This window comes from Lycium barbarum, chromosome 1 (assembly GCF_019175385.1).
Source record: "Lycium barbarum isolate Lr01 chromosome 1, ASM1917538v2, whole genome shotgun sequence".
Lineage (NCBI taxonomy): Eukaryota > Viridiplantae > Streptophyta > Magnoliopsida > Solanales > Solanaceae > Lycium > Lycium barbarum.
Window position 1 is genome coordinate 152,147,464 of NC_083337.1, and position 20,443 is coordinate 152,167,906.

Consider the following 20,443-nt stretch of genomic DNA (forward strand, 5'->3'; position numbering starts at 1 on the left):
AGATGGTGTACATATCAAATCAAGCAATAGGTTTATCATGATAGCAACTATACTAATGATATCCCCATTCAAGTGAAGTATGAACAAAAACATGATACTTTAACTACTCCATTAATTAAAACCTACCGATAAAAGGATGAAGTGCAACCCGCGGCTCCTCCCTTAATCAGGTTTCGGTTTCGAGCTCGAGTCTTGGGTATGAAAAAATATGCGGCACGAATCCGGATATAATCCACTATTAGAAACAGAGGTTTTTCCTACCGACATTTAGTGGGAAATTTGTGCTACAAAATAAGATTTTTCCATCTCATTCCCACCTAACTAGCTCACTGAGAAAATGCATTGTGGAAATAAATTTCCATTGAAACACTGAGAAATTTTCTAATTTTTCCCACCGACATTCAGTGAGAAATAGCCACTGATAATTTTTTAGTGGGAAAATAGAAACTTTCTAGTAATGATCGGGTTTTAATGCGGATACCGAACACCAGGTGAGAAACAAAAAAACTACATTAAAACCAACATATACATATATTGCCAAATCATTCCAGATGATCCCTTCTCCACACTTTACACACTCCAATGGTTGGGAGACTGATTCAAAGTTGGAATAAAGGTCCAAATTGTCTACGATTTGGTATTTGCTAGTTCTTTTTTAAACAAATCTTTAAATTTCTAATCAAAGTAATAGCTTGTTTGGCCAAGTTTATTTCTCCCCTAAAAGTACTTATTTTTCAATAAGTGCTTATTTTAAAAAAAGTAAGGTGTTTGGTCAAGCTTTTAGGAAAAAATAAGTACTTTTGGGGAGTAGTAAAAACAGTTTTTCAGAAGCTAAAAAAATAGTTTTTGCCCAAAAACACATTTTTGAAAAGTACTTTTGAGAAAAATGCACATAGAAGCACTTTTTAAAAGCTTGGTCAAACACTAATTGCTGCTCAAAAGTACTTTTTAAATTAATTGGCCAAACACAAATTTTTAGTCAAAAGTATTTTTTTGAAAAATACTTTTTTTTAAAATAAGCTGTTTTTAGAAGCTTGGCCAAACAGGCTATAAGTTTCGTATTATTATAAACATAAGTGTTACTAACTACCATTTTTCAATATATGTGAAATCAGAAGAAGAAGAGCATACTACTAACTTACAGTATTTATTGGGTTAAGACAATAGTGCTTGCTTTTATTTATACTTTTAGAAGAGCCAATTCTGTTTCAAATCTGCTAAAATTGAAACGTTAAAGCATATTATCCCTGCTAAAATTGCTAAGTTTTAGCAGGGATAATTTTGTTAAACTTTTAAAGCATATTAGCAGGGATAATATGCTAAACTTTTAAAGCATATTATCCCTGCTAAAATTGCTAAGTTTAGCATTACTCTATACTCATTAATATACAAAAGATAAGCTGATGATATCTATAGTCATGATTTTTAGTTAATGTCACAATACTGCTTGAATCTGCACAACATTTTCCTAGGTGATTGTTCGTTAATTTTAACAGGAGATCAAAATATTTAGTTCTGAGAAATTTAAAAGGTTTAATATGTACAAAGGTATATTTTTAGGACAATTTTAGTTCTACACTCGAATTTATGAGACCATTTATGTCTTTTTGTAGTGCTTTTTGTGTAAAAGTTATTTTGTGAGATAATAGGTAAAACATGAGTGATTTTACTCGTATAAAACAAGCAATAGTAACTTTATGGAGTCAAATGACTTTTGATCTGCAAGGAAAAACTATTTTAAATGTTGAATATGCTGACTGGCATATTTCATGATGCACAACTCATCTGTGCCTCACCATCTATATTGTGATGAGTTGCTTGATTTTGATTAGTTAGCTATTCCAAGAAAATAGGAAACTGCGTGTCTACATTACTGGTTTTTTGTTTCTTTCAAAAAGCAAAAAGACCCATGTGAATTATGGGTTAAAAAAATACTCCTATTATTTTAACGTTCTAATATTACTCAGGAATTTATGCGAGTGGCTTTTTTTGAATGGTTGGTGTTTCATTTTTTAACACCATTAAGAAAAATTGTGCAAATATATATATTCTTAATTGTGCAAATATATATATATATATATATATTTGCCATGAATTTCTCTTTCTCCTCTTCCTTCATCTTCTTTTTCATTTTCTTTATATATGTAGTAGAAAATTGGAGATTCATTGGTTATTTGTTATTATTGTGAATTGGTTTTGAAGAAACTTAAAGAACATCGTTGATGAGTTCTATTGAGCTTGTCTGTAGAATAAAACAAAATGAGTCTATTAATTTTTGAAGGTTCGAATTGAATATAATGATTGAAATTTTTGGGATTGATATTAGAAGGCTGGAAAAATCAAATTTGGAATTGATCTGGAACAATTTGGATCTATTTTGAAGCAAAAACGTGTTATTGAAATTTTTTGCAACAAGTTATAGTGATCGTAAGAATTTCTTACCTTATATCAAATAAGAAATCCTAGCTCCCCATAATCTGGCGAAACAGTTATTTTTGCACCATCTTTTTTACCGGAGCAAAATTTAAATGATGGCACCCGGAATCTTTATCTGTGCAAATCATCCCATGTTATTTGGGATACGAGTCAGGCTAGATGATATGCATGTCCAAATAAAGCAATAGTTTTATCATGATGGAAAGTGGCAGCTACTAATTATTATCCTCTTTCAAGTGAATTATTAACATGATACTTTTAAATACTCCATTATAACCAATGTAAGATTATTTTCAATCCAGATCTGAATGTTTTATCAATTACATTTTGGGACACTTACTCACCTAAAATTCACTTTTGGTCTACAGAAAAAGTTGTGACATATATATTCAAGTCGTGACCCTTTCTCCCACTTGACACCCTCAACTGACAGACAAGAATTTGTTTGAAGCTGCTGGGGAAAATGACAGAAAGGTGAAAAAGAAGTGTTAAGAGTAGAACTCAAAGAGAACAGAAGAAGAAAATACCACTGATGCACATAGAAATATGACATTCAATGGGGTATTGGTGGTGTCAGTGGCAAAAATATCAGCAGAAATTTGGCAGATGCTGGCATGTCTGCCAGAAACAATAAGCAGCCAGCAACTATTGGATCTTGTTATTTGTTTTCCTCTTCAACAGATTGGTGTCTGTTTTTGGACTTTCCTCTGTTTCCCTCTTAACCTTTATTCCCACCGAAGTTATTCTCACACTACTTTTACTTCATCCTCATATAATCAAGAATCTAATGATTCTTCTTTATCTTCTTCATCACGTTTGGGACAGTATTGGGTTGATTTCGACTTGATAATCTGATCGGATCTCCCTATAAAGTGACTTCTTTTAAGCATTTGGTTGCAATTACTTAACCATCCACAGGAATTTTAATTTTTCTGAATGTAAATTGTAAATTTGAGTTAATCCTTCTCCTATCTTTTCCTGTTTTCCCCTCGAGACGTGGTTGATTCAGTTGTCTGGTCATTAGTAACGGATTTGGTGAAGCCACTTGTGTTTCTATAGCAACTGATGTCTTATGTTAAGGTGGCTGATCTTGGATCCTTTTGGATGATGATACTTTGAAGTATGGTTTTCCAAGACTTTATTGAGCTTTCCTTCTTATTTTGATTCTTGAGCTAGAGTTGAAGGTGTTTTTCAGAATCTTGTACAGTCAAAAAGAAAAAAAGCAAACCAGCAGCAATTTTTTATGGTAAATTTTGCAGACTTCAGTAGCAGCTGCCTAGCTTAAGGGTGGCTCCAAGAGTCAAAGAATTTGTGTGATCATTTGTTGGATAAATGGTCTTCATTTGCATAACTTTCCTTTATTGCCACTTACTTAAAATTTGGAACTAGTGGTTTTCCCAATCCATGAGTTTGATGTTGCATGCAGTATGCAGAATTTTATCTTATTGCTAATAGAGCATGAAGGAATTTAAGAACTCATGTGCACATTTATTTGGTCACCTCTGCGCTCAGAGGCGGAGCCACGATTCGAAGCTTATAGGTTCGGGGTTCTAATTCTTTATAGTTATTGGGTTCTTAATTAATAATTTGTAAATATTTGACAAAAAATTTAATACAAATATATGATTCAGACAAAAGCTACTGGGTTCGGCCGAACTCACGCCCGAAGGGCTTGCTCTGCCCCTGTCTGCGCTGTTGCCTCTGTAGCAAAGTTCTAGGAGCTAGGAGTTATTTCTCCTTAAAATAGAATATCATTCTCTGGTTCTCAGTAGCTATATGTGTAGAATCATACTATTTTTCCATGCAGGCGACATCCAAATCATGCATAATAGAAAGGAAAAAGAAATGAACAAAATGTTAGTTTCAATCGACTCGGAGCAGAACAATTTATAGTAGACATGAATAACACAAGAAAAGCTAGAAAGAGTCGGTACCGAAAAAGAAAGAAAACCGATTACATGAAGCAGAACAAATAACTTCAGGGACTAGTAAGTGGCAGAAACATACTGATGATCCTTACTGCAGCATAACTGATATCGTCTTCTTTGTAAGCTTTCTTGTGTCAAACGGGCACCATGAGTTGTAATCCATAAAAAGCTTGCAGCTTTTATAGGAACTCTTTATCTTTCAAATCATTTTCCAAGGACAGTGAGTTGAGTTACTGCATTTTCTGTTGAAACAAATTTTTGTAACAGGAGTTAACTGAGAATCCTCCATCCGTGCAGTCTTTATCCACCTCCATATATACTGCTTCCAGTTTTTGCAATGGAGGATTAGATTAAACCTTTCTATTTCGAGACACTGAAATTTCTTCTGAGATTCAATTTCCATCCTTTTTGATGTAGCATCTTGATATTGTGCAATTCTTGAAGATGACTATATTCGGGAAACAGCTCTTTCAATGCAGACACTTCCAGCCATTTATCCAACCATATTTTGATCTTCCTGCCATTGCGTGCCTTCAGTTTTCTTTCTCTATAAATCACTCCCGTAAACTTATAGTAATTAGTTTCCATAATGCAACCGTATGTAGCAGTCACCGGTTTAATGTACCAGTTATCATTTTTGCTGTAGTTTACTGTTATCACATTCTTCCGGGATTCATTCCTGCTCATCGTTCCTCCTATGCCATGTGAAGAGCAAATTTTTGTTGAGTATTTCGTATTTTTTATTCCCATCATCAACAAAGTAAAAAGTGCTGAACTTTTGGTTCTCTAAAAACCTCCATAATACGTAGTAATCAACGGTAGAGAGCAAAAATAGCAACAGGATACAATGCCTGGAACAGTTAATTAGTTTAATTGATATACAACAGCACCATGCTTCACTAACAAGGTGTATCCTCTACACGATATATCCATCATGATTTATGACCATGATACAGCTTTAATACCATCAGATTTATTCCTAAATAAGCAACCTACGATTTCCAATAGATGATAAGTGCCATGTTACAAAATGAGCAACACTATCAGTTGCTTAAAATTCACAATAATCATGAAATTATATAACTGCAACTAGGAGCAGGTGATGACTGATAAAACGTGGAATAAGGAGTATGTGCAAGTCCATGAATTATGACGGAGCACCAAGATATGAGGCCAGTCGCAATATCACTGAATACTCCGCCTGCAGTCACTTCAGCCCCAGCTCCCGGACCACGAACTATTAGGGGTTGCTTACAATATCTTTCAGTGTGAATGCAATTATGTTGTCTGATCCAGAGAGTTGTGTGAATGGATGCTGCTTGTTGTATCTCCCCAATTCAACAGAGCCTTTTCCATTGACAACATCTACTACTCCAACATACCTTAATACCTTCATGAATATCAACATTTTCAAATGGGGTAATATAAATACAAGAAAGGAAATCTCTCTCAAATACATACAAAAGCAGCAGTCAGTTATTTGGCCAACGCAGAAAATAAAGATTGAAATCATATTAGCGGTGGCCAATAATTAAATAAGTTCTACCCTAAAATGGGAAATTTGGTTCATAACCAATCCTAAAAGTCAACGATTTTTTATGCAAGATACTTAATGTGTAAAATGAACAACTCTTCCACACTGGGATTCTAAGGGCTCTGAGTCCTATATAAAGTCATATTGCTCCAATGCGGAAATAAATGTTCCCATCTTACTTGGCAAAGGTACTGAAATGATGCTTGAAAATTTATCTTTTGATATTAAATTGGGTAGCATGCAGGATACACAAATTACATTTGGCTTCTCAAATATTAAGAAGACGTTACTTGGCAAATTGTAAAAGTGGACATAACGTTGTTATATAATTGAAAGCTTGCATCAATCGATATATGAATCAACTACTCAGCAACCCCAAACTAATTGTAAAACTTGCATGCTTAGTATAATTTTTTAAAAAGAATTTCAACGGTCTAAAAAGGTATGGGAAAAATCAACTTCAATGGAGGGAGTATAGCAGGTTCATCACAATACTCGAGCTCAAATATGTAAGTCCGGAGTACTTACTTCCCCCCTCATCTTCAGCCTCCTTCCTCTGTTTAGACAAATCTTGATCAAATTTTGGCAGGTTCAGCAAAAAGTCCTGGCAGATGCAGTAGCCTGAAAAACCCACCAAATGTCACTCTATAGAGAACAAATATGCCTATTCAAAATATTACATGTATATAAGCTGCGTACTCACCCTTAATGGTTCTCACACAAGGCTCTGAGGGATATCTGAAAGCTCTAGGTCTAATCCACTTTTTCAAGCAAGAATTATCACCTGGAACAGAAAAGTTACTGCATATCAAAAAAACATCAGCCATGATTTAGTTAGCATCAATTTCCAGGAAGTTGGTTTTCTTTTCGATCTATTTAAGAGAGTAACTGCGAGGGGAACCAGCAAACTCAAAAATAAATCTTGGTTGTTATTTCTCAGGCGAGAAGGAAAATCGGCATAAGTGAGTAAACACATCAAGGTGGGATCAGGATGGAAGTAAATTGAAAGATATTGTTTATGATACACTAAGTCATGGTTGGAAATTTCATCACCAGTGGCACTTCCAAAATGTTAATTTCAGCTAAATGCCAACACTAAGCCAAAGCATTGAACAAATGGAAACTGAAGAATGTAATCTTGTGTTGGGTTAAAACTTAATAACAATGAATCAAAACATTCAAACTTATCAGCCTATACCTTCCTAGCAACATGTGTTCCAGATAGGTCATTGCTTGGATCTGGTTCAGTATAACCAGCCACTTTCGCCTCCTTCACCACTTGGCTAAAAGCTCTTGTTCCCGTAAAGTTACTGAATATGTAACTCAGAGTTCCACTGCCCAAAAAAGAAAAGGAAAGAATAAATGCATGAAAATGAATGCAAAGGAATCAGACTAAAGAGAGAAATTTTGCACTCCTTGGTGCGTCTTCTAGCTAAGACAAAGATAGCTTCGTTATAACAATATGCAATTTAGGATAGATGAATTTCATATGAATCCCCGGAAAATGCATACTCATATTTTCATATCAGTGATACAAACCTAAAAATACCCTCAATCCACAAAATCTTGTCCCCAGTTTCAAGAAGACCACGTAAGGTGCTAATATTTGGTAGTCCAGCTCCAACAGTAGCTTCATAGAAGTAATGTGTATATGATTGCCATTGTAGAGCTCTCAGCTTCAAGCACTGGAAGCAGTGAAATCGTATTCTCAGCCTAGCTAAAGCGAGGCAGCACTATTCGCTTGAAGGAAGGAAAATATGAAATAGAAAGCATGAGAAGCTTCCTTTTCTAGCTATTAATATAACTATTCTTTACTCGCTTGTCTTGTCTTGAGGTGCATTTCAAATAGATATAAAAACAACTGTTTCAAAAAGACTGTCATCTTTTCCCTTCTTTGATAGAGTGGAAAGATGGCGGAAAGAAAATATAACTACGAAGGGCTGAAAACATGATTATTATTCTTTACTCGCTTGTCTTGTCTTGAGGTGCATTTCAAATAGATATAAAAACAACTGTTTCACAAAGACTGTCATCTTTTCCCTTCTTTGATAGAGTGGAAAGACGGCGGAAAGAAAATATAACTATGAAGGGCTGAAAACTTGATTATTGACATAGTTTATCAAAGTGCTATTTCAACTCGTGCACATCTTCGCGTTCTCATATGCATGATAGCGAAACTCATCCAACTCGTGCAATTGCAACAATCTCTTTTCTTTAGCTTGTACCATGTCTAGATTTTCAGCTTCTTTATCGCCCAATACGCTGTATGCTCAACCTCAACCGGTAGATGGCATGCCTTACCAAAAACGAGCCTATAAGGAGATGTTCCAATAGGAGTTTTGTAGGCTGTTCTGTATGCCACAGAGAATCATCGAGCTTCAGCGACCAATCTTTCCTACTCGCGCTCACAGTCTTCTCCAAAATTCTCTCAACTTCTCAATTCGATACCTCCACTTGACCACTCGTCTGAGGATGATAAGCAGTCGCTACCTTGTGTTTCACCCCACATTTGAGCAACAATTTATCAAAAAGCCGGTTGCAAAAGTGCGTACCTTGATTGTTGATGATGGCTCGAGGGGTTCCAAACCTAGAAAAAATGTTCTTCTTCAGAAATCTTGCCACCACACTGGCATCATTAGTGGTAAATAACGTGCTGGGATTATTCTAAGACTTGTAAGCCGTCATCTTAACTTTCTCTCTAGTTTTATTTTATTTTCTTCTTTTCAACCCTAGTTTCTTCATGAATTCTTGTTCTTCATATAGAATCATGAGTAGCTAAACTTCTTAATTTTGAGGTTGTGGCGAAAGACATGATAGTTGGTTTGGCGACAATTATTATCTATTAAATTTCCGTACTTTGGGTTGCTTATTTATTTTTTATCTTATTTATTTGATTATCTGGCCAATAGTTGAACACTATCTGTGGCGTGTGAATTGAACTAGGGATAGGGAATTTTCATGCGTAATAAGAATAAATAGGGCTTGTTCGATATAATCGTTTCGCTAATGAGGATAGGAATATACCCTTTAGCCTTGCTTAGTTGAATACGGAGAATTAAATGCGTTCTTGTTACCTCTGACGACCATAAGGATATAGGCGTTATAGTAGCATCTACAGGCTTGTGAGCAACTCGGAAGATACTCATAAAGTTATAATTAACCCGTCAACCAGTAACCCAGGAAATAAGATAGGTAGAATTGTCAGAAGATCAACTCGATTGTCGAAAGCCATGACCCTGGAACTCTCCATCATCTGTAGACCTTACAATCTTTGTCGAAATATTCTCAGTCACAAAAACACTCATCATAAATTGTTTACTTTTCAGTTTTAGTTTAGTCACAACAAACACTTTGATTTTCACTTTCTTGAATAGTTTTATTCTAATTTGAATTAGTTTAACAGTAAAATCTAAGTCTCTGTGGGATCGATATCTGGACTTAAAAGTTCTATATTACTTGTACGACCACGTATACTTGCGTGTGCGTTTCGCTCACATGCTGAACAAACTTAATCAAGTCAGCCATTTCTTCTTTTTGACTTAACAGCTCTTTCAAATTCGACAAATCAATACCCCTATCAACATTGAAAAGAATGTCTTGTAATCACCTGGAAAGGCTATGTATCTTTTGGAACCCAAGAAGTTCACCAATAGCAAGAACAATGTAATGAACATTAGATTGGTGATAGTGAAAATTAAGGAGAAGGAGAGAGAAGATATTAAGTTCCTAATAAACTACAATTTTTCAATCTCATTAAAGACCTACCATGACACACAGAGATTGACACTGACGAAATATTAGTAGCATAGAAAAACTTGGAAGTTCCTTAGTCACATTGAAACTATAAACCTAAAAGCTACAGACACAAAAAAACATGAGATCAGCTTAAAGGACGGGAAGAGAGGGAATAAATGAATTATGAGTCAACACGCAAAATTCAAGAACCAACGACAGATAATCCAGGCTTCTTTATATGAACAACAAAGGAAGTATTAAGTCTATATATTTTAGAAGTCTAGCTTAGATGAAACCTTTAGGAGCACTTTTTTTCTTTGCCTGGTCAGCAGCTGCTCATTTTTTATTATTCCACTTAAACGCAATTACTAATTTTGTAAAGGAAGCTCAAATCAAAAGTTCCCAATTAGCAAGTACCCCTCCCATTTCAATTTCTGTGACCAACCTTCCTGTTTCCACCCAAGAAGATTGATCATTGATCCCTGTTTATAAAGGTAAAAGTTACTTGGCAACTCATCTAATCTAAACATATAATTGTTTCACCTTCCTGCTAATTTAATCCAACAGCCACCTGAATTTTTTCATTTTAATTATTAACTTAAAGGTATATCTAATAATAAAAAAAAATCAAATATTATATTTTTAATCTTCACACTAATCAAAAGACGGGATGAAGGGAGAACTAAGAGACCAAATGGTTCCCTAAGTTTGACTAATAGAAGGTTCATTCTTCATTTCTGAGTGACCGGCACCCTGAGCAAGGTTGGAAACATGTCATCCAATGTCAAAAGCATAATGTATTATTCCAGGATAGGTAGCTGCAGTTAAGCAGTTAAGATTTTAAATTTACTATGTAACCTCCAACTTTTACTGCAGTGATTATAAAGAAACAAATTTGATTGAAAGAAAAAGGATTATCTCTGCAATTAGTCGTCAAATTCAAATTGTTGAAACAATCTTATTCTGTTTACCCATTAGAGTAACAATTTTAGAAATCATAACTCAAGTTTCCGACTTTTTGCACTTGAACTGTTTTATTCAGTAAAATGCTGCTTTCCTTCATTCTAAACAAAAAATCACTCGATAAAAAATTCTAAGGGCCAAAGAATGCATCTGTAAGACATAAATTACTGAGCATTTAGAAGAAAGGTGAATTTTCAAGACTTACATGCCGCTTAATAGCATTGAGTCTATTCCGATCATACCCATCACGCGCAAGTCAATGTTGAATTTTTTCCTTTAAGACAGCTGACTGCCAATGAAAAGAAAAGATGTTAAAAAACTTTCTACAACCTTTAACTCATGGAAATTAATAGGCGAAATAATGGTACTCAATTGAAGAAAGCCTATTTTAACTTCAATAGTTGTAGAAAATACAAAATATATAGCATAAAACTTGAAATGAAAGACCTGATCCTTGAGCTGGTCAAGCAATGTACTCCCTTCAGAAATAGTAGTTCTTGACAAATAGAATCTTGAGTGCACAGCACGTAAAGCCCTCACACAGTCTTCTTGCTTAACAACTACTGTAACATTGTACTCTGAACAACCATGAGCTACAGCACGGATATTGATATTTGTCTGCAAAATAAGATGTGTTTTTTTAATAAAATGTTGAATCTTCAAGATCTTATGGAAATTCAACTAATTAAAAGTTGAATTTTACACTCAGATTGCAGTGATCATCTTTTTATTACTCTCGCTTGACTGTTGTCATGTCATCTTTTCCATGGAAAGCAATACAAAGTTGCCAAAAGAAGATAGCAACAAAGCCAAGTTTAAAGCTTATATAAACTGTAAATCATTTCACAAAATACCAAGAACAGTGCGGTAGATAGGTTATAAATCAAGTGAGCTTCACATAGCAAGTACCAAGTCAGCATAAAGGTGGAGAGTTGTAGTAGGTTGACAGACCGTGCAAATTTAGGAAAAACCGTATTATGTGTCTCACACAACTAACATAGGTTTCATTTTGTCTCACAAAAAAAGTGGACCAAAATCTTACATTTTTGGGTCCACTTTTTTGTGAGACATAAAGAAACCTCACACAACTAATGTCAGTAAAATAAAAAAATTAGCAAAGTCATGACAACATAATCCTCTATATTTGTTCTACAAACACAACATACACTATATCTCCGGTAACTTGATATGATATGCTCCCCATTAGTGGGTTTTATGATACTCTTCCATAATCTATTAAAAATGAATGTATAGAGTTGGCTGCTAGATGAATTCTCACCACTGACGGTGACCACAGCACCAAAGCTGCATTTTATGAATTATGCACACAAGTAACAGCGCAGTCACCAATAATCCTTGCAAGAACATACTCCATCCTTAAAATGGTGAAATCTGTTGGCATCTCTCAGAATTATCTCTCGTCCTGTGACTTCAGCGATTATTTTAATAGCAGAATGACAATCACCACAAACCCGAAGATTTTTCATTACTCGTATGGGCATACCTTCAGGCAATTTAAGAAGTCCATAAGCCACAGCTAGTTTCTCACTGTGAAAATTCAAGCTATGCATCTTCTCTTCTTCATCCACATCATGCAAAGCAAAACTTCCATCAGGAATATATCCAGCTTCTCTTAACTTAGGCCCCAATTTTTCTAACATTTTGATGATCAATTTATGCTCGGGATGGGGTGTGCTTTGTCCACCAGTGAACATATGAACATTTTTGTCTGCCTCAAGCCAACTACAACCAGGTGATTTAACCACTTCCCTTGACTGCATCGACTTCCTAAGAGAAGCAACATCAGCCCACTTACCTTTGGATGCATAAATATTAGAAAGTAGGACATAGGGCCCAGAATTTTGGGGTTCAAGCTTTAAAAGTTTCTTTGCAGCAACTTCTGCCAAATCTAGGTTCATATGCGTCCTACATGCACCCATCAAAGAACCCCAAATAATTGCATCTGCTTCTACAGTCATTTTGTTGATCAGATCCATTGCCTCATCCAACCGGCCAGCTCGACCAAGCATGTCAACCATGCAAGCATAATGTGCAGTTCCTGGCTCCATCTGATATTTTGAATTCATGAACTCAAAGATATCTTTCCCTTCTTTCACTTTCCCAGTGTAGCTGCACGCGGATAAAACTCCAACGAAGGTAACCTCGTCTGGGGTAATACCTAAAGAACACATTTCTCTGAACACTTCTAGCGCTTCATCTCCTAAACCATGTTGAGCATAACCTGTTATAATAGAATTCCACATGACCACATCTTTTGGAGAAAATCTATCAAATATTAATTTGGCCTTGACGAAATCACCGCATTTGATGTACATCGTGACTAATACAGAGGAGACATACACGTCATCATCACAGTCGGTTCTGATTAACCGTGCATGTATCTCTCTACCATAATCAAGACTTGCAAGACTAGCACAAACTGAAAGTATGCTTATCAACGAAGGGAAATTTGGCCTAAATCCTTCTACTTGCATTCGATGAAACAAATCCAACGCCTCTAACTCATACCCCTTCCTTTCATAAACCTTGATCATTGCACTCCATGTTGCATCACCCTTCTCCTTCAAAAGATCAAACACCATCCTCGCCTTAGCAACCTCTCCATTCTGTCCTATTCCAAGTATGATGGCATTACAAGCAGGAGTTGTTTTTACAGGCATCACTTCGAAAAGCTTCCACGCCTCTTCAAATCTACCATATTGCACATAACTTATTACAATTGCAGTCCATGAGATCTCATTCTTCTCAGGCATGACTTCAAATAGTTTCCTAGCAATATCCAGTTTACCATTTTGGGCATATCCTGATATCATAGCAGTCCAAGAAACCACATTCTTTTTTCGCATATCATCAAAAAGATGGCGAGCCTCATCCAACCTACCTTCTTGACAATACCCACATATCATATTAGTCCTTACAACTACATCCTTTACTGGCATCATATCATAAAGCTTTCTAGCCTCATCAATTCTCCTTTCTTGAATTAAACCACCTAACATCACAGTCCACGACACGACATTCTTTTCAGGCATTTGCCAAAACAGTTTTTCTGCTTCCTCAACTAACCCTTCCTCAACATATCCTCTAACCATAGCAGTCCAAGAAATAACATTTCTTTGAGGCATTTTGTCAAACACCTTTCTTGCTTCATTCACCATCCTATTCTTTACATAACCTGAGATTAACCCATTCCAGGAAACAATGTTTCTCTCAGGCATTTCATTAAATAGACACTGGCCTTCATGGGGTTGGTGATTTTGGAAATACCCAGCGATTATAGAGTTCCAAGAAGTTACAGTTCTGTTGGGCATTTCGTCGAACGCCTTTCGGGCATTCTGAATTTGACCCAAACGAGCGAAATGAGAAATCTGAGAATTTGATGCAATTGCATGAGTGTAACAGTATTTCCGACATTGAACAAAGAATAAGCGTTGCATCAATGAGAAATAGTAGAACTACTTCTGTTCGGCTATGAGTTTTTGTGAGCACAAAAAACATTGAAATGGTCGCTACTTTAAAGTTTTATAGTCCCTCTCAGTTTTAAATTAGGGGTCGTTTGTCGCACGGTATAAGCTGGGATATTTCAGCACTAATTTTTTGTAGTATATTTGATAGAATGTATAAATTTATTCTGGGATAAATTTATATCTTGTACCAAATAAGTTATAAAATGCATCTCATCCCAAGAGATGGATATCCTTCTTTATTCCACTTATAGATGGTATAAAATAATCTCAATAGTTAGGATAAATTAGTTTCGGGATTATAATTTCGGGTTTGACTACCTACCAAACGACCCCTTAAAGTTTGAAGTTAGACACTTTGGACCATGTTAATGTTTTATTATGCCATTTAGTCCAGTTTGTTTGTTAGAACACGTACTGAACCTCTCATTACTTGTAAAAGAAAAAGGGCCTTTCCCAAGAGGAAAAGACCGACGTCCGTGAGATTTTCTGTTATAATCAACGAATTTTTGATAAAAAAAAAAATGGTGTCCTTTGAGTACAAATCCAATAAATGGTTTTGTCAGATTTTATTTAACTAAAATGGTGAAAACACACCCTTAATAGAGCACTTTCAGTGTGCAATTTTCATGCATAAAAACAGACGGTCCGTTAAAAATATTTATATTAAAAGTGTTCTGCAATCCATGAGCCTTAAATGGATATTTCAAACTTTGGAGAAAGTATCATCTATTGTAAAGCAGAGAAAGGATCATCTATTGTGAAGCGTGTAAATTTGAAAAATTAAAAAATCTAAAAAAATAAACTTTTTTGCAATGATGTGACATAGTATGACGGTCTCTCCCAAACCTGAAGGAATTATTTGGTACGCAAACTAAATTAAACCCCAAAGGCTCACACACTACAAGGCACCTTCAATGAATTTACAAAAACACCTTTAGTCATTGCTGTCAAGAGCTTCTCCATAAATGATGGTATATGTCCCTCTTCCGCACCACTTTTCTGTGGTCCCCTTCACCATTGCTGTCAAGAACTACTCCATAAACAAACAAACAAAACAAAACAAAAAAAAAACTTTCAAAACATTATTTGGAAGATGGACATCAATTCTATTCAAAAAAAAATTGTGCATTAATCAACCATTAATAAGAAAGCGCATTTTCTAACTTTTTGCTTTTATTTTACTTTTTTATACTTTATTACTTTTCTAGTTTGTGTATTAATTTTTTACCACATTTATTTATTAATTGTTGTGCTTATTTATATTATATTACTGATTTTATCTTATAGAATTATAATATTATTAATCATTATACCCATTTTTTACCCCTCCAGTTGCTTTCAATTTTCACCATCCCACTCAGTTGCCTCATAAATCAACTCGAACTCATCGGCATTTTCTTGTTTTTTCTACATGTTTTTCGCCCCAATACAATGCAGCTCTACTACGACGTTCATTTGACATTTTTAGACCTGCAAAAATACGTCTATTATTAGTAAGTTATATACTCAAATAGGAAGAGCAATATACTATGAAGAAAATCACTACCATTATTTTTGAAAATTCAGATTGAAGTGTGCATTCAAGGGCAATGTGCACTAATTTTTTGAACTGAATATACATAATAATGTATTCGGCTCCATATATAGAGGAACGAGAAAATAATGCTGAAGGCTCTCTTAGCGAAGGGCATTTTTGTAAGTTCATTGAAGGTGTGTGGCATTATATGAGCGTTTAGGTTTGGAAAGGCTGTCATGCTATATCACGCAAAACAATTAACTTTTTCAGATTTTCTAATTTTTCAAATTTATAATGACGGTGTTTTACACTAGATGGACCTTTTTCCAAAGTTTGAAATGTATATCTATTGAAGGCTCATGAATTATAGATCACCTTCAGTGTAAGTATTTTTAATGGACCGTTTGTTTTTAGAAGTGCGAACCACACACTGAAGGTGCTCCCCAGGATGCGTTTTCACCATTTTGGTCAACAAAATTCTGTTGAATTTGTCACTCAAAGGACACTATTTTGATCAAAATTTTGAAATCAACATAGCATTTTCTACCGCATTGGGATACGTAATTTAATGTGATTGTGTTGATCGATGCTGAAATATCGGGAGCTATAGGATGTGAGTTTCATAATTCAAATTCAAAATAAACTTTTTGAATGGTTTACTAAATAACCTATGTGTGTACTATACGAGTCCTTGGCATTTTACACCGTTAATATGTGTCTTTTTTTAAAATCAAACTCGCACCTTTTTTTTTTAATATTTTAAATCCCAATCTCTTTATTTTCTTGTAAAACAATAAAATCACTCTTTTCATAAAATTACCACGAGGACAAAATAGGAATACAAATAATATATAATTAAAAAAAAGAGTAAAGGTGCAAATATACTCCTGAACTTTGCGATTTAGAGTAGATATACCCCTGTTGTAAAAGTGGTGTAAATATATCATTGTCGTTATAAAATTGTGGAAATATACCTTTTTTGCTGACGGAATTTTTTTTAAAATCATTTAGTTTATTTTTTAATTAAAAAAATACCACGTGGCTTTAAAAAAAAAGTCCACCCATTTTTTTTAGTAAACATATTTTTTTAAAGTAACATGATAATTTTTTTTTGGTGGGTCGGGTCTGATTCATTTAAAAAAATGTGTATACTTATTTTATTTTTAAATCCTTGGAGATAATTTTTTTAAACGAACTAGACCCAATATGCCAGAGAAAAATTTAACATGTGGCGTTAGAAAAATATGTCTATTCAAAAAAGATGAGTAGACTTTCTTTTAAAGCCACATGACATTTTTTTAATTAAAAGATAAGCTATTTTTTTTTTAAATCTTGTTAGCAAAAAAAGTATATTTGCACTATTTATATAAGGACAGGATATATTTACACTATTGGTATAAGGACAGAATATATTTACACTATTTTGTAGAGATAAAAATATATATATATATATATATCACTTTTTTAATGAAAGTATATTCACTCTATATCGCAAAGTTGAGGGGTATAGTCGCACCTTTAGCTTAAAAAAATGACATAAAAGGAAAAGAGATCGATCAAACAAATTTTTCTGTCGTTCCATTCAAAGCACCTATCTAAAAGTAAAAGAAAGGGCATTTGTCGTTTAGTGGTTCACCCATGTAGAGAACATCTACAGCTACTTTCCTCTCTTTCCCAAAACACATCCTATTTGCTTGAAAAGGATCAACAAGAAAATGTCATTCTTCTCCTCCCATTGTTTCAGCTGGTGATCTAATGGATAAGTTTTAGCTCAATGGCATCATCTGCTTTCTTATCAGCACTATTCACCAACAAAAGCAACCACATAAATTTCTGGGCAAATCAAACAGGTTACTTCTAATCATGAGCTTACACCCAGTTATTTTTTCCTCTCTTGGCGTGTGTTTGAGCTTTTGTGTGTTCTATAATTTTCTCTCAGAAAAATCACTGTGGTTTTTCTTAGTTTTAGGATGAAAATAGCAGATGGGTATTTGTACTTCGTGCTGGCTGGTGCCATTAAACTCTGGTTCTCCTATATTTTATATATATTTGAGCTCTTTGTTTTCCCTTAAAATGATAACAAATAAATTTATACGTGATTTATAGGATATGTGGTTGGACTAATGATTTACGAAAACAATATGCAAAAGTAAACCTATGAATTTATGATTAAGAACGAAAGTAGCTCAAGAAAACGAGATTATTCGTCTCTGCAGATTTGGTCCGATTTGAAAGAAAACGCCTTTGTGCCGAGCCAAACCAGTAAAAAGACTTGGATATATAATGATTTTCAGATTACAAATGTGAATATGTGTGAAAGACTAGCCCTAAAATGAAGGGGTTCACCCCCTATTCATAGCAAATAGTAGATGGACCCTTGTACAACCCTAAAAAGGCCCAAGAAACCTAAAAATTCATAAAACGGCGCCCCGTAAAGATGTCAGAGATTCCATATGGGTGTCAGCGCAAATCACAGAACGGTTTGGCGACTTGTAACCTAGCTCGTAATGGATACTCCGAACCTGAATCGAATGCCTTCCCCTCGGGCTCGAGGCCTCTGAACCTATTCATATACCCTCGGTTTCTGACGTTTAATCAGACAAACTCACAATTCATTGGCCCTCGACCCCTTCGATCTTACCCAAGGCTAATGATCTCGTACCGAACAGCCGCGACATTTACTTTGTTTTTTCACCATATGCAAATTACCTCAGTTTTCACCGTATACACTCTCAAAAGAATGTTATACCTCTAGTATTGGACTAAACAAAGAAAATCAAACTAATGAATCGTTGATAATGAAATGGCCCCCCTTCTTTTATTTGATTCTTCCGTAAGGAAATCTTATCTTGAGGTCAGAACAAATCCTCACTAAAAGAGCGATATGCTTGACTGGCGTATCTTATTTTAGTTAATATTATTAGAAAAAATGAATAAAGAACACAAGACGAAGATTTACAACATTACCCTACTTACTTTTAGCGGCAATTATTTAGTGACTGTAAGTTAATTGCTGCTAAGTCATTTCCTCTACTCAAATATGACGGACATTAAATTAAATTAATTGCAAGAAATAATAACTCTTTTAGTTGCAGTTGAAAGAAATGGCCACTAAAAGATTAATAGAAACCCAACTTTTAGTATTTTATATTCCCCATATCCATTTTTTCCATTTAAAAATTAGTGAATTTCAATACACAAGCATAACAACAGTGGTCGGAAAGTCTGAACTTTAGATTTGAATACTTAATTCTGTGTCTTTGTAGTACGTAATTGGTATTGTATTTAATTTGTTCTGATAGATTCTCCTGCGTCAACTTTTTTATTCCATTTTTTAACAATTCCACTGTTTGACCGCGTTTTCACCCACGTGCTGTTAATGAACCCTAGAAGCATGGGAGATTGTAAACAAACAAACAAAAATTAAAATTAATGGAAGTTTAATTATTTAATTAGTAATCGTTTCAAGAACTACTAACTGAAGTTTCCACCGATCCTAAGGCGTGGAATTTGTTTATTCGTTTTATATTGCCATTATACAAAAGCAGGTCTATTTTGTTGTCTAATGACAATTAAAAAACAATTTCACCGACCATGGAGCACAACACGCTGAGGTTTTTCCTGTGGTCGCTTTAATTAAGGTGGGAAGAAGAAAGAAGTTTTAACATGACCAACTAAAGCACTTGGTTCCATTCATGTTTTATATTTTAATGTCTAGTTAAATGATGTTCTCACACTATAGTCCTAAAATGAAAAACTAGCCATAGATATTTCGTTTAGCAAATTACATCAATCCCGAAGGAGTTAATAATATTTGGGTTTAAGTTACATACCACACCGTTAATTTACAGGAATTTTTTTAAGATGTGAAATTCATAATCTTAAAAATAAGATTATATTGATTACCTACTAGGCTATTAAGACAGGTAAAAGTGACTTGATAGTATAATATTTTTGTACACTAACAATATATATAACTAAAACTCTTAATATATATGTAGATTATTTAAGTCCCAATATAATGGGAAGAAAGGGTCCCAAAGAGAACAGAATAGAAAACGATACTTGTTACCAAAAGTTGCGGTGTGATAGTAATGGTACCGCTCCAACATTAATTAGAGGTGTCACGTTCAAATCCTGTAAATGTAATAGAAAGAGCTTATCTCCAATTTTGATGCAAATGCGGATTAATCAAGCTCTAACACCAAATGGGGAAAAATATTAATTTTACTCTAGTATACATAATTGGGAAAAAGGTCAAATATATCCCTCTATTTTAATTTATTGGCTAATTTTACCTTCCGTTAGATAAAGTAGTCAAATATACCCCTCCGTTAGCCAAAGTATACACATATACCCTTGAATGAATAGAAATTACCCATTTAACTAAAATTACCCATGCTTCATAAGTTAGACTCAATCCGACCCAAAAAATAATTTCCTTACACCCTAATATACCCAAAAAAAAAAAAAAAAAACTACAGAAATTAACTTGTAAAACTGCGAAGATGCTCGATTAATCTCCTATTATAAGACAAATAATTTCTTCTTTCATTTCTTCTTAACATAATACTATGCAAATTTATGCTTAGAAATTAAGAAAAACAAGTAACGCTAAAATTAAAAAACACATCACACCAGTAGTAATAACCACAAACATACTCAATTAATCGCACTATTACTTGATAATATTTTCTTCTTCTTAACATCGCAAATATCTGCTATAGAATATATATATATATATATATATATAAGAGAGAGAGAGGAGAGGGCGGGGGGGGGGGGGGGGGGGGGGGGGGGGGGGGGGGGGGGGGGGGGGGGGGGGGGGGGGGGGGGGGGGGGG

General features: G+C 34.6%; 2 protein-coding genes across 4 annotated transcripts in view; both read right to left on the reverse strand.

Moving 5' to 3' along the window:
- Positions 1 to 5,196: 5,196 nt before the first annotated feature.
- On the reverse strand, positions 5,197 to 14,275 carry LOC132644606 (pentatricopeptide repeat-containing protein At1g56690, mitochondrial-like). 3 transcript variants are annotated; one of them, XM_060361220.1, is made up of 8 exons: positions 11,876 to 14,275; positions 11,044 to 11,214; positions 10,802 to 10,885; positions 7,438 to 7,583; positions 7,097 to 7,232; positions 6,602 to 6,682; positions 6,427 to 6,519; positions 5,197 to 5,754 (listed from the first exon to the last, which is right to left on the reverse strand). In XM_060361220.1, exon 1 carries the CDS (start codon positions 14,052 to 14,054, stop codon positions 11,940 to 11,942), a length of 2,115 nt encoding a protein of 704 aa, XP_060217203.1. In that variant the 5' UTR covers positions 14,055 to 14,275; the 3' UTR covers positions 5,197 to 5,754; positions 6,427 to 6,519; positions 6,602 to 6,682; positions 7,097 to 7,232; positions 7,438 to 7,583; positions 10,802 to 10,885; positions 11,044 to 11,214; positions 11,876 to 11,939. The 3 variants fall into 3 exon arrangements, with proteins under 3 accessions (XP_060217203.1, XP_060217192.1, XP_060217199.1); XM_060361209.1 differs by lacking the exon at positions 7,438 to 7,583; XM_060361216.1 differs by lacking the exon at positions 7,438 to 7,583 and having other exon boundaries at positions 6,602 to 6,699.
- LOC132644623 (pentatricopeptide repeat-containing protein At1g56690, mitochondrial-like) overlaps positions 5,197 to 20,443 on the reverse strand; it is a 22,241-nt gene continuing 6,994 nt past the window's right edge. The window contains exons 5-8 of the mRNA XM_060361224.1: positions 7,097 to 7,232; positions 6,602 to 6,682; positions 6,427 to 6,519; positions 5,197 to 5,754 (exon numbers count right to left, since the gene is read on the reverse strand). The gene's annotated coding sequence lies outside the window, so the exon portion shown is untranslated. The remainder of the gene's footprint in view (positions 5,755 to 6,426; positions 6,520 to 6,601; positions 6,683 to 7,096; positions 7,233 to 20,443) is intronic.